Genomic DNA, 13,770 nt, shown 5'->3' on the forward strand with positions numbered 1-13,770 from the left:
ATATGAAGTAACATACTTGACGATGGAACCACTTAGGAAAATGTTTCTCGATTTTTTTGTTTATTTCTGCGTCAGTGATATTTGAATATAGCTGGCGCAATAGATTGGTGTACATGCTGAAAAATTTAAATGATATATCAATCATTTAATATGAACCAAGAATAAACTTATAAATATATTCATTTAAATTTTAATTCTTACTCGATATAAGGTTCGACCTTCGAAGTATTCAACAAGACATATAATTTGGCGGCTTCAAACTCTTTCCCATCCATCCACCTGATTTTCATTGCTCCGGCAACACGGCTTGGATAATTGAACACGGAAATTTGTGGATATGAATAATCTCCCCCATCGTCATTTCGAGGGACTCTTGTTCTTCTTGATGGAACATTTGGTGCAAAATAATATGAACCAAATGTGAACGTCTCCTTAATTAAATATGCCTCACATATGGATCTTTTTACACGAGCTTTATTGCGGACCTTCTTCTTTAAAGTGTTGAGAAACCTAAATCATTCGAAAATCTCATCAATATAAAAGAATTTTATTATCGTTAAAAATTAACAATTCAAATTATACTAGACGTACCTTTCAAACGGATACATTCATCTGTCTTGTACTGGTCCCCCCACCTTTGCTTCGTAAACTAAGTGCACTAGGAGATGCTTCATTGGGTTAAACCATCCGGGAGGAAATACACGTTCTAATTTACATAAAATGATGGGTATATTTTGTTCCATGACATCTAGGTGTTCAATCCTCAATATTATTGAGCAAATATCTTTGAAAAACTGGCATAACTTAGTGACCGAATTCCAAATTCGATCTGGTAATGCTGCAAATGCCGTTGGAAATAATCGCTCCATGAGAACATAGCAATCATGACTTTTCAACCCAACTAACTTTGTATTTCTGATATTAACACACTTACCTAATCTGGAAGCATATCCATCAGGGAGCTTAAGTTCTTTTATCCACGTAAAAAAACTTAACTTTTATTCCCTTGTGAACGTGTATTAGGCTTTAGGTTTCTAATATTTGCCCCCACCACGGTCTATTAGTTTAAGTTCTTTGCACCTACAATATTCTTTAAGGTCCATTCTAGTCTTGATCTTATCTTTAGTTTTACCTTTCAAATCCATAACTGTATTGAAAAGATTGTCAAAACTATTTTTCTCAATATGCATAACATCTAAGTTATGTCGGATCAGATTATCTTTCTAATATGGCAATTCCTAGAAAATGCTTGGTTTTGTCCAAATGTGCTCAACACCATACCCAGGCATCGCACAGTCCTGTAACTGGAAGATAGAGAAAAAATTACAGACTCTCTGAAAAATGGTCTCTCCAGTTAATCGTGGTGGTGGAGCAGAATTATCGACTCTGTTTTTTCTAAATGCACTTGTATTTCTCCGGAAGGCGTGATCCATAGGTAAAAATTGTCTGTGACAGTAAAAAAATAACGTCTTTCCACCATACTTGAGGTTGAATGCTTTACTTTTCTCCATACAATATGGACACGCTGATCTACCCGATGTCATCCAACCAGATAACATTCCATAGGTAGGAAAATCATTGACGGTCTACAATAGAGTAGCCTTCATGAAAAAATTATTTTTGGTTGATATATCATAAGTCATAACACTTTCGTACCACAACAATTTTAGTTCATCAATTAAAAGCTATAAGAACACATCTATCTTGTTTTTCGAATTTGATGGACCTGAAATAATTACAGTCAAAAAAAGAAACTCTCTCTTCAAACATAATTTAGGAGGCAAGTTATATGGTGTCACAATAACCGGCTAACAAGAATATGGGCAACCCAAATTACCATATGGAGTGAATCTATCTGCACAAAGACCAAGCTTCACATTTCTAGAATCAACGACAAAGTTAGGATATTTCTGATCAAAATGTTTCCATGCTTCCCTGTCAGACGGGTGAGACAAAACACCGGGCTCCCTCTGACTTTCATAATGCCATCTCATGCTCGCAGCTGTAATCGTAAAAGTATATATTCTCTACAGTCTTAGTATGAGAGGCAAATACCATATTTTTTTATAAAAAAATTGTTTAAATTTTTCTTTCCTACTTCTTACAAGTTTAAAACGAGGATGACCGCAAAACTTACAACTCATCCCGGATTCGTCATCCTTGTAGTACAACATACACCAATTTGAACAACCATTAATCTTCTGATAACCGAGGCCAAGCTGCGAAACCAATTTCTTGGTATGATAAAAATCAGTTGGCACCCGATTACCAGTTAGCATTGTTTGATGCATAAACTGCATGATTTCATTATATCCACCTTCGGGAATGTTGTAATCAGACTTTATACTCAACATTCTAACTGCAGCAGAAAGTTCACTTTCTACTTCGCAGTTTGGATACAACGGAGCTTGTGCAGTAGATAACATGTCATAAAATGCTTGTGCATTTTCATTTGGTGCTTCATCTACATTGTAAGTTTGATAACCACTTCCAGTACCAGTCTCTTGCATTATATATGACGCATTTGATGGCCCAGCCGCATTTTCATTCGGTGTTTCATCTACATTGTAAGTCTAATAACCACTTCCAGTACCAGTCTCTTGCATTATATATGGCATATTTGATGGCCCAGCCGCATCCATTACCATCTGTTCATAAGAATTAAACTGATCCCTAAAATTGTCTTCTCTATAATATTCATTTTCAACAACTGAATGAGGCACAACGGGCACTTCTTCACCATGATGCGTCCAATAATAATAACCTTTCATGAATCAATGTTTACAAATATCTCTTTTCACCTCATTGACTGATTTAAACATTATACACTCGCATTTCATACAATGACACTTTAACTTTCCTTCTAATCTTATAAAACTTTCTTGGGTAGACGCAAATTGAATGAACTCATCGACACTCTCATAAAATTCTCTAGTAATCCCACCATTTTTTGGGTTACATCTATTATCAATCCAATTACGATGCGACGAAATTTTTATTTTAAATTAAATAATATGTATGACGAAAAAAACTATCCTAAAAATTCATAAAACCATCATTTAGTATGTAATTTATAATTACACTTTCAGATGTACAGAACTTTAAATTTTTTAACAAGTAACAAAAGTTTAACCAAATAATTAATAACATTATATTTGTAGTTATAATTTTAAAATTGTATTAAATAAATAACTAACTCGACAACTATATTATCGAATATTCAACTGTTATATTTAAACATATTATTTATTGTTAAACTAATCATTTTTTCAATTAAACTAGACTATACCACAAGTTTTTATTTATTTCAATTATGTATTATTGTATAATTTTGTTAAGATTAATCTTCATTAAACCTAAAGTTAAACCCTGCTTAAATCTTGAAACCCACCAATTATTATTAAAAAATTAAAAATATATATTTAATATTTTAAATTTATAATATATAATTAATAAAATTAAAAAATTAAATTATTTTAATTTCTGATAAGAGATTTAATAAAAAATAAAGTTAGAAAATTAGGCTATATTCTTAGAACAATACTAATACACAAATATTTTTTGTGAATAATTATTTTAATTAAAATTAAAGTCAAAATATGAAAATTAATTAAGAAAATATTGATTTGGCCCTAAAAAAATTATTTAACAACCAAATTTATAGTAATATTAATAACTTGATAAAAATTTAATATAAATTATCTTACAAATTTTAATTTTATTCTAAATTTACAATTAACCAAATCCGTGAACCAAAGCCCCGACCACACCATATTTAAAACCCTAATTATGATTATTATTAATTTAATTAAAATTATATATTATTATCTAATTTTATTAAGATTATACATTTAAAACCCCAATTGTGCAAAATGATTTTATTTAATCCTACTAAAATTATTTAACTATATTATTAATATTAATAACATAATTTTTTTGAAATAATATTAAATATAAAATTAAAATTTTATTTTAAATTTATTAATAATTTATTTTTATAACACTCACCCACCTGAACCCCTAAGCAGCCCTATTTTGTTATTTAATTATAATTTTTTAATAATTAAAATTATTTTTTAATTTAAATTTAGCATTAATTAAACCCCATATATCTTATATATTCCAAAATATGAGACATGTAAGAAAATTATATAACTCTTCAAACTTTGCCATTAATTTTTGGCATCGCAATTCATTAGTATTTAAAAATGTTGAGTATTAGATAAATTAATTTGATACCTCATAACCCTCCCAGTCAACATGCCAAACATAAATGAAACTCCACACCTAATGCCAAAGATAAATTAATTTATGAATTTTGTACAAGCAATTGCAATTATAATGGGATCAACATGGAATATTCCATGTTTGATTCCAGTGCTTGTCGTGCCAGTGACTAGAGCATTGAATTAAATGATCACATCACAAATTAAATCATTTTTGAGTTATAAATTAAATCACATCATAAATTCTAAATTAAAACATACAAGAATCCACTCATTTAATGTTTTGATTTTTCTTTAATTCTAATTTGCCCAAATAATATTGATTAAACTTTTTATGACTTAAAAACTAAACAAAATCAGATAATATACATATATTATTAAAAATTAAAACTCCTATTCTTATTATTCATTCTATATGTCAAAAAAATGAAATTAAAAACAGTTTCATCCACAAAAAAATTAAAAATAAAAAAAGATATGTTTTAACTTAGAATAAAAGAAAAAGTCCAGATGAAAATTTACTCAAAAATTTTATTTTTTTTAAATTTGTTTAAAATCATTATAAAATTTATATCTATTTTTAGATTGAATAATTATTTTTGATATTAAAAATAATAATTACAAAAAACTCTTATATTTTTTTATTTACAATTTTTTTATCTATTTAAAATATCATTTACCTATTTTTATTCGTTTCTCATCTTTCTTATAATCTAAAATCTAATGTATAAAAGGCATAAGGAGAAGAAACTCTAATTTTTCCTCTATTAAAATTCTTACAAATTATTTAATTTCCTATAATAAAACTCCTATTTTTATTCATTTTTCATATTTTTAATCATTTTACTAATTATTTAATATAATATTTTTTATATTAAACATTTATTTTTAATTTAACCCCCTAACAGCCGCCCCTCCCCAAGTCACAAGGTTTTGAACTATATATTATTTTAAATTTAATTTATTTAATTAAATCACATAATAATAATAATAATAATAATACAAAATATATAATAAACTCTCCCCCTAACAGTCGCCCATTCCCCCACAGTCACTCAATTTTTAATTATATACTGTTTTAAATTAAATTTATTTAATTAAATCACATAATACATAATAATAATTTATAAATAATAAAAAAAATAATACTAACAAATATTTAAAATTATAACAAAAAATATACTAGCAGATTATTTATAACACTAAAATAACAGATTATACTAACAGATTATCTGTTATAAATAATACTAACAGATTTGTTTTTATTTTTGTTGTAAATAGAATATTATTTTAGTTATAAATATAAATCTGTTAGTAACATTAATAAATAACAGTTAATTAATATTATAATAAATATTAACATTATAATATCTCAAAAATTGAGAAATAAATAATGAATATTAATTCGGTATTTGAGGACATTAATGAATATTTGAGAATTTAAGAGGAAGTATTTATTTGTGTGGTTTTGAGGGAAATAAGGAATTAAAGATAATTAATTAAATTATTTAGGAATGGTTAATTATTATTAATTATTGTAATTAATGTCATTATTAAATATTTGAAGATTTAAAGAAAATAATTATTATTGGAGAGTATTTATGGAAATAGTAAAATAAATTTATTGGTGAATTTTTGAAAGTTTTGGGGGGTAAGGGAAATAAGAAGACATTGGGGTTTAGGGGGTGTGTGTGTGATTAATGGAAGTTATGGTGCTGAAATGGAATTTTTGAAAGTGGCATAGAATCATTTTAGGTATAATTATATATGCATATATGTTGAATGAGGGCAGCCAACGCGGATGGTCGCGCGCGCGAGGGAGCAGCATGAGGTCGCGGGTTCGAGCCCCGCGGGTGTGCGCGTGCTGTGATGGATTTTGGCTGCCAAACGTGGTGCCGAGCGTCCCTCTCTGGCCTTTTCAAGGCAGCAAAATATGTGTAATCGGCCAGCATATTCCAGCAGCAGAAGAAGGAAGGAAATTAAGAAGAAGCCGCGCGCAGCAAGGAAAATTGGGAGAAAAATAGGTAAAATAGAGTTAGATTAAATTTTAAATAAATAGGTAAGTAAGGTGATTTATGTGAATCAATTGATACGGTTCGAAATTTAATTTAGGGCGTATTTTTATTAATTTTGGTTGATTAAATTATTATTTTTGTAGCGTGTATTATTTTAATCGCGTGTGGGCGTATAAGCACTAAAATCAGCTAATTTAAGGCAAGTTCTTTACTCCCTTCGTGATTCTCATTCGATTTATAAATTTTATGTTCTCCCTCAACTCGATTTGGTTATAAAAATTAATTGTGTACGTTATAGTTAATTATTAACGGAATTTTATTAAGTTAAATTAAATATAAGACTCGTTGGGGTTTTATTTGTGGTGCGTCTACGTAAGATTTTAGACGGTTAAATTATTTATAATACACGGTTAGATTTAATTATGCGAACCATGATTTTATTAATTGCTATTAAACGTTTTACTTTGCAGCGGGAGTGCAAGAAAGAGAAGAAACGGTCGTATAAAGCCAAGCTCTTAACCCTCTTTTCATGCTCTTTAATTCCCGTGAGAGACTTCGTGATTTCTTGTATTTGATCCCCTCCCTTACTCTAATTCGACGTCGGGCATTATTTATTGAGGATTATTCGTTGTTTTAATTTAAATTAAATTCGAGACTTCTAGAGTTTTATTTATTGTGTGCCTACGGGGGTTTGTATTGCCCCCATTCCTTTCGAAATGATGCTGGACCCAGCTTGGGGACTAGGTTCCTAGACGTGTGGGTTTATTTCCAATTTTTTCTGATTTATTTATGGTTCGATTAGAGCTATCGAGCAGTAGGGCAGAGGTCGGTTGTTGGTGACGTTGGGGTAGACTATTGTACGGCCCTGAAGTGAACCGTCGGGTGGACACTCCTAGTCACTGGCCGTTGACCGGTGCCGGGCACTACTGACCAGCTCTGCCAGTATGTGATTTATTGCACGATTAGATGTATCATATTACTGTTCATGATTTGATATGCACATGGGTGCGGGTTGCATGCTGGGATATTCATTTATTGAGTATGCTTGGACACGGACATTCTAGCCTGGTTAGGTTGCATCCAACAAGGGCATATGCATCGTGTGTGGTTTAGTATGTGGGTAAAAGATGGCCTGATACTTGGGTGTATGGGCGTCATTGTATCACGTTGATGCCCACTACGCCATTGCATTTCTATGTGCATTACATGGCTACTGGTAGTTATTAGTTCTCGGACGGGAGTACCGTTCCGAGGGAGCCTATGGCTCGGGTGTCAAGAATACCGACATGGACGAGTGACGGGAGTATCGCCCCAAGATGGCCCACACAGATTTGCTGGAGGTATTTGTTACCATCCAGGGCAGTGACAGGTTGGTATGAGACTTGGGTGCCAGGTGTCTTATGTGGGCCCCAAGGACTGGTATGTGCTTTTATTATGCTATACTATTGTGTTGTAGCGTTTTACGGCTTGTGTGTATTTGGGGGTTGGTATTCTGGGAGAAGTTTATTGGCTTTGTGCAGCCTTCAGCCTTTTTTTTCCTCATGTTTATTGAGTCTCTCGACTCATCTTGTTTTTCCATTATTCCAAGCAGTGGCAGCGTGGGCCATGGGCAAGAAAGTCAACTTTTAGCGACAGAGTCAGTATGGTGTACAGGCAGTCCCGTCTATCTCTATCTACTTTGATGTCTGAGTAGGGTTTATTCTATTATTTTGTACTGTGCCAGGTCTTTTCTCGAGCCTCGTATATGTCAGCACAAGAGTCTATGTTTATTTATTTATCATGTGACCGTTGTGTTAGTGGGGTACCTGTAGTGTATGCATGTGTTTAGCTTCGCTTCCGTTGTCCTTATTTTTGTGTATGCATGCCTGGGTGGTTCTTGTATTGTGTTTCACTCTTTTCTCCTCCCGTAGGCGCTCTCGTTCGAGTAGTCCTGGTGGTTGGGGATATCCGGGCGATGGTGCTTACAAACATTAACAGTTAACATAAATATTAACGTTAACAACATTAACAGAAATACTAACATTAACAACTATTTACAACTTAACAATTAATCAAATAGTGCATATTATATATGTAAACAGTTAATAGAAATATTAATATTAATAACATTAACAGAAATATTAACATTAACAACTATTTACAACTTAAAAATTAATCAAATAGTACCTATTATGTAACAAACATTCAATACTGTAATTTAAATTTTAAATAATTAACAACTAAAAATAAAAAATACCTTCAAATGTTGATCAGCTTTGAATGTAAATCACAATGAAATAAAATCACTATCAGTGAGAGTGAGACAGTAAAGAATGGAGAAAGAAAAAGAAGAGAAAAACAAATTAGGAGTAAAAGGAGAGAAGAGATGTGAGGATCGGAGGGGAAGGGGAAGGGGGGAGCTTTAAAGGGAGAGGGAAAGAGGGGGGCACTTGGCAGAAAGGGCGAGGGGGGGTGGCGGGGGCGGGCAGTGCCCACCACAGTCAGTGACGAGCACTACCCGTAGCTGGCTGCAGGGGGCACAATGTACTGCGCCCCATTTATGTTAAATATATTAAAAATATTTAATATATATTATATATTATTTTAAATTAATATATATTTAAATATATATATATTTTTAAAATACTTTAAAATATAATTAATTTATAGTTATTTAATTTTACAACATTAAACTAATCAAGAAAAAAAAATTTTACAATCAAGAGAGAAGAAAAATGAAAAAAAATTAATAAAAATAAATCAATTACAATTATTTAAAGAATAATGACCAAAAAATAAATACAATATTTTTTAAGAATTTGTAAATTTATTATTAATTGTAGAAGAAGAGATAAAAATGTATTTTTTTAGTTTTTAAGTGATTAATAATATTTATGTTATAAATAAATATAATTTTACTAATTAATTTAAATTAAAAATTACATATATTTTGTAAATTAAAAATGATAAGTATTTTGAGAGAAAACTAAAATCAACAATCATCTACAAAAGACAGTCACCTATCGCAGATGGAGAATTATTGCCGAGTGATTGTTAGTCGGTGGAAAATAAAATTTTAAAAATTAATTTATTTTTTAACTAATAAAATTAATATAGTTCTTTTATAGATATTTGATTTTACGACTTCACATTAATTAAAAAAATAAGTATAAAAGATAAAGAATTAAGGAAAAAAATAATAAAAATAAAATACTAAAGAGTAATTATTAATTCCAAGTACTTTTAATGCAGCTCAACTGTCTTAGTAGTTCAACTATCAACTATAAATACTTAGATGCTGCAGCATTAATTAATTATGGAGTTAGAGAATATTCATTAAGTGTTCAAGTGTTCTAACTTACGAGTTCCTATATTTTATCTCTAATGCTTTAAATTGAGATAATTTTTCAATTACTATTGTTGCATTCATTATTATATGTAAGGGCTCACTCTCGAATATTCCCGCTAGCATAGGATATTCGAAAGGAGATCATCACAGAGATGATATAGAATAAACTATAATAAAACAAACAACTAAATTCATTACTAGCATTGGAAACTAAATTAAGGTTCAGTTACACTTCCAATATCTCATAAGTTTGAGCTCAAAGGCCGTACAAAATAATTAAGAGGCTCTAATGTTAACTAACAAAATAAAAATCATTTCATCTTAAGCCTCACCAAAATGCTAAATAGGATCTTCAAGTTAGGACGCGTTTTCGTACACCACTATCTCTGGGCTTTAGTTCCACTGGACTCGCCCTTAAAAACAGCCTTCCCTTTACCTGGAATGGCAAGGAAGATCAAGTGAGCCACAAGGTTCAGCAAGTTCGAGAAGCAATAAATAGCGAACAAGAATCAAGAATAGGGTCACACCAAAAAGAGTAATCAGGAACTCGACAGTTTCGTTCAAGATTCATAATTTATGACCTTATCAGTTTCAATTTAAATGTATCATGTCACCATATATTATGCAAATGTACATATAACATTAATTATCAGAATCCAATCTCGTAGACTCGCAAGCCATTAAACAACATATGCCAAAGTGCATCAAGAGAATAAAAACTCACATTCAATATGGAGCCAACCTATCGGGCTACGGCAACCTCGTCCCATGCTAGGTGCTCTAGGGTACCCTTCCCTCTGCGCAAAATAATGTGCGCAAAATTTAATAACAATAGTATATATATCATATTTTGACATGCCATTTATGAAATCACGCAAGGTTACCAACCTTGATGCCACGCTCTCAAATGCATAAATAAGTATCCATATGGTTTAATACCACGTATTGATGACAAATATACCTCCACAAAAGTCTCAAATTTATAATCAGAGTTCCCATGCAACTAAAAGAACCACATCAAGTACATTAGCTCTATTAATCTTTATACACAGTGGCATTTAATTTATTGGCCCTATTCCAATGACTATTAAAAAAAATGCAAGGAAAATTTTGATATGAACTCTCATAAATTTGGGCATATTCAAAAATTATTTAATAGATAATTAAATAATGCCTATGGCAATATACAATGGGTGCGTGAGTGTTAAATATGTGTATACATATATAAATATATATATTATTTGGGTGCTCTTAAACTTACAGAGAGTAGCAACACACATGTACATATATATATTTTAAGTGCCTTACGTTCAACTCACAGAGAGTAGCAAACCTACATATACATACATAAATATTTTATTTAAGTGTCTTATGCCTTCAGTGAGTGTTCAACATGGTATTAAACCTATATATACAGATATATTATTTGGATTTACATATTTGATAGCATGTAAAGATATTAAACAAAACAGAGGCTAAATGGGTGCTAAACGTGTGTATACAAATATATATATATATAAGCATAATTAAAGAAAGAAGGAGAAGGCTTCTGTACTAAAAGTCCACCTTTACATTAGAATAAAATAAAATCTAATAATATATTTTTTCTTGGGCTTTAATGCCCTCACTTTCTCTCTCTACTGGCGCATATATAAACCTATAAATGGATGGATAGAATATGGTCAAGGGAATAGTCGTGTAACAGTGAGGGGAAAAAGCTCCCATCCGGCCACCCTTTCACGTTTATAAGTATATGTATATATGTGTATGTATATATATAAATGGGTCGGCTGGAATGGGGCAACTAAGTAACGTATATACGTGTATATATATATATGGTCACTGGTTGTTCGATTGGAACAAGGGACCTAAATGGCTGAAAATGTATATATATATATATTTATATATCAGTGTTACTCAGCTGGATCAAACAATGAAGCTGTAAATATCAGTGTTACTCGGCTGGATCAAACAATGAAGCTGGGTCTTATAAATAAATATATATATATATACGAGTTTTGCTTGGAACAGGGCATCCATGGCCGAACGTGTGTATGTATATATATATATATATAAGATTCAAAAAGGCATGGGGGAATATATAAATGGAGCAAGCTGGGTCTTATATCGGATGGGTTCAGCGAGCTTGGGGTTATGGCATCGGATGACCAACTTATACAGATATGAAAATGAGCAAATCCTCGTATCTTCATTTACTAAAAAAATACCATTCATAGAAGGGAAACTCAAGGTGAAACGAGACCCCATTAGAGACCACAACGAGACCCAAAACCGACCGAAACGTTGCAGCACAATGTTTCAGAATTTATAATCTATAGACTAACATTCACTGCGTGCAGCGCAATCTATGTATATGTATATATATATATATATGGAACTCACTGGTATAGAGAAATGTATACTTATATATCTACATAGGGACATTCCTGGTTGAATAAGAACTCCATAATGAATAAACATGCTGATACGTGTATATATATATAGCGAATTTGGAATAGAGGCTAATGATGGAGATTAACAACTTGGAAAAATAGTCTAAGAAAACTTACTGAAAGTTAAAGAGGTTGAGTAAGACTTGCAGCAACAGCAGAGACAACAATAACCATTATGAACAGAGGAACTTGCCTGATGAGGTGCAAAAACTCCACCAACAACAAAAAACACACAGCAACAAGTGAAGAAGAAGATGCAATGCAACAGTGGGCAACATGGGTATATTATAGGTGCTGAAAAGTAGGGATATGGTCTCTGTAAAAAAAATATAAAAGATACAGCAGAAATGACTGCTAGACTGCACTGTTCCCCCTCCCAAAAGACTGATTTTCCACTTTTTTTTTTTTTTTTAATAGACAAGCTTTTTGGGGCGTTTTTGACATTTGGTAATTATTTTTATTTTTATTTCTTTTTCTTCTCTTTTTTTTTTTCATATAATAAAATTTAAATCTCTTTTATCATTGGGCCCAAACCCAACCCAACAATTTATTTAACCCACCTTATAAACCCATGAACACATTTAATTATTTAAATGGAGTCTAAAACATTAATTTCTCAAATTCTTAGAAATTAGACCCATACACTTAAATTCATGATCACATGCACCAAGAAAATTTCATATTAATCTAAAATCATTTCATATCATCAAAATAAATTGTTAAAATACTTCGACCCATATTTAGAATGCCCATGAATTAAAATTAAATATGAAAAACGCCTAGGCCTAATTTAGGGTCATTACAGTTTCTCCCCCCTTCAAAGAATTTGGTCCCCAAATTCATACCTCGTCATGAGAATAGCTGGGGGAAAAGACGGCTCATCTCATCCTCACGTTTCCAAGTAGCCTCGTCCGGAGAATGATGTTGCCACTGAACCCTCACAAAAGAAATCGACCGGCTTCGCAACACTTTCTCTTTCCATTCCAAGATACTGACAAGCATTTCCTCGTATGCCACATCTTCCCTGACCTCTATAGTCTGATAGTCAATAATGTGCTGAGGATCCAACACGTACTTCCTCAGCATGAACACATGGAAGATGTTATGAACGCCAGATAGTTGCGGTGGCAAGGCCAACCTATAGGCCAGAGTGCCAACTCGTTCCAAAATCTCAAACGGCCCAATATAGCGAGGGTTAAGCTTCCCCGACACCCCAAATCGACGTACGCCCTTCATGGGCATCACTCTCAGCCATACATGATCCCCAGTCGAAAACTCTAAGTCTCGCCTTCTCTTGTTCGCGTAACTCTTTTGTCGATCTTGGGCGGCCTTCATTCTCGCTCTGATGATGCGAATCTTCTACGTTGTTTGTTCCACAATCTCCGGCCCCAACAAGGCTCTATCTCCAACCTCCTCCCAACAAATGGGTGATCTACATGGCCTACCATAAAGCGCCTTATAAGGTGGCATACCAATACTGGAATGATGACTATTGTTGTAGGCAAATTCTACTAGTGGCAGGTGGTCATCCCAACTGCCATGAAAGTCCTCTAATGTCCGTATGGTCCTCTCTGTTTGCCCATCTGTTTGTGGGTGGAAAGCAGTACTAAATCTCAACTTCGTTCCCATGGCATCTTGTAACGCCCCCCAAAAGTGTGAGGTAAAATGGGGATCCCGATCCGACACAATACTAGATGGGACCCCATGCAATCTCACTATCTCCTCGATGTACATCTTAACTAAACGGC

General features: G+C 32.2%; 1 protein-coding gene across 1 annotated transcript; it reads right to left on the reverse strand.

Annotated features, from left to right (window-relative positions):
- Positions 1-12,871: 12,871 nt before the first annotated feature.
- Positions 12,872-13,357, reverse strand: LOC127794676 (uncharacterized). Its single transcript, XM_052325923.1, has one exon. The coding sequence runs from the start codon at positions 13,355-13,357 to the stop codon at positions 12,872-12,874; it is 486 nt and encodes a 161-aa protein (XP_052181883.1).
- Positions 13,358-13,770: the final 413 nt, after the last annotated feature.

Source organism: Diospyros lotus, chromosome 2 (assembly GCF_014633365.1).
Source record: "Diospyros lotus cultivar Yz01 chromosome 2, ASM1463336v1, whole genome shotgun sequence".
NCBI classification, from domain to species: Eukaryota; Viridiplantae; Streptophyta; class Magnoliopsida; order Ericales; family Ebenaceae; genus Diospyros; species Diospyros lotus.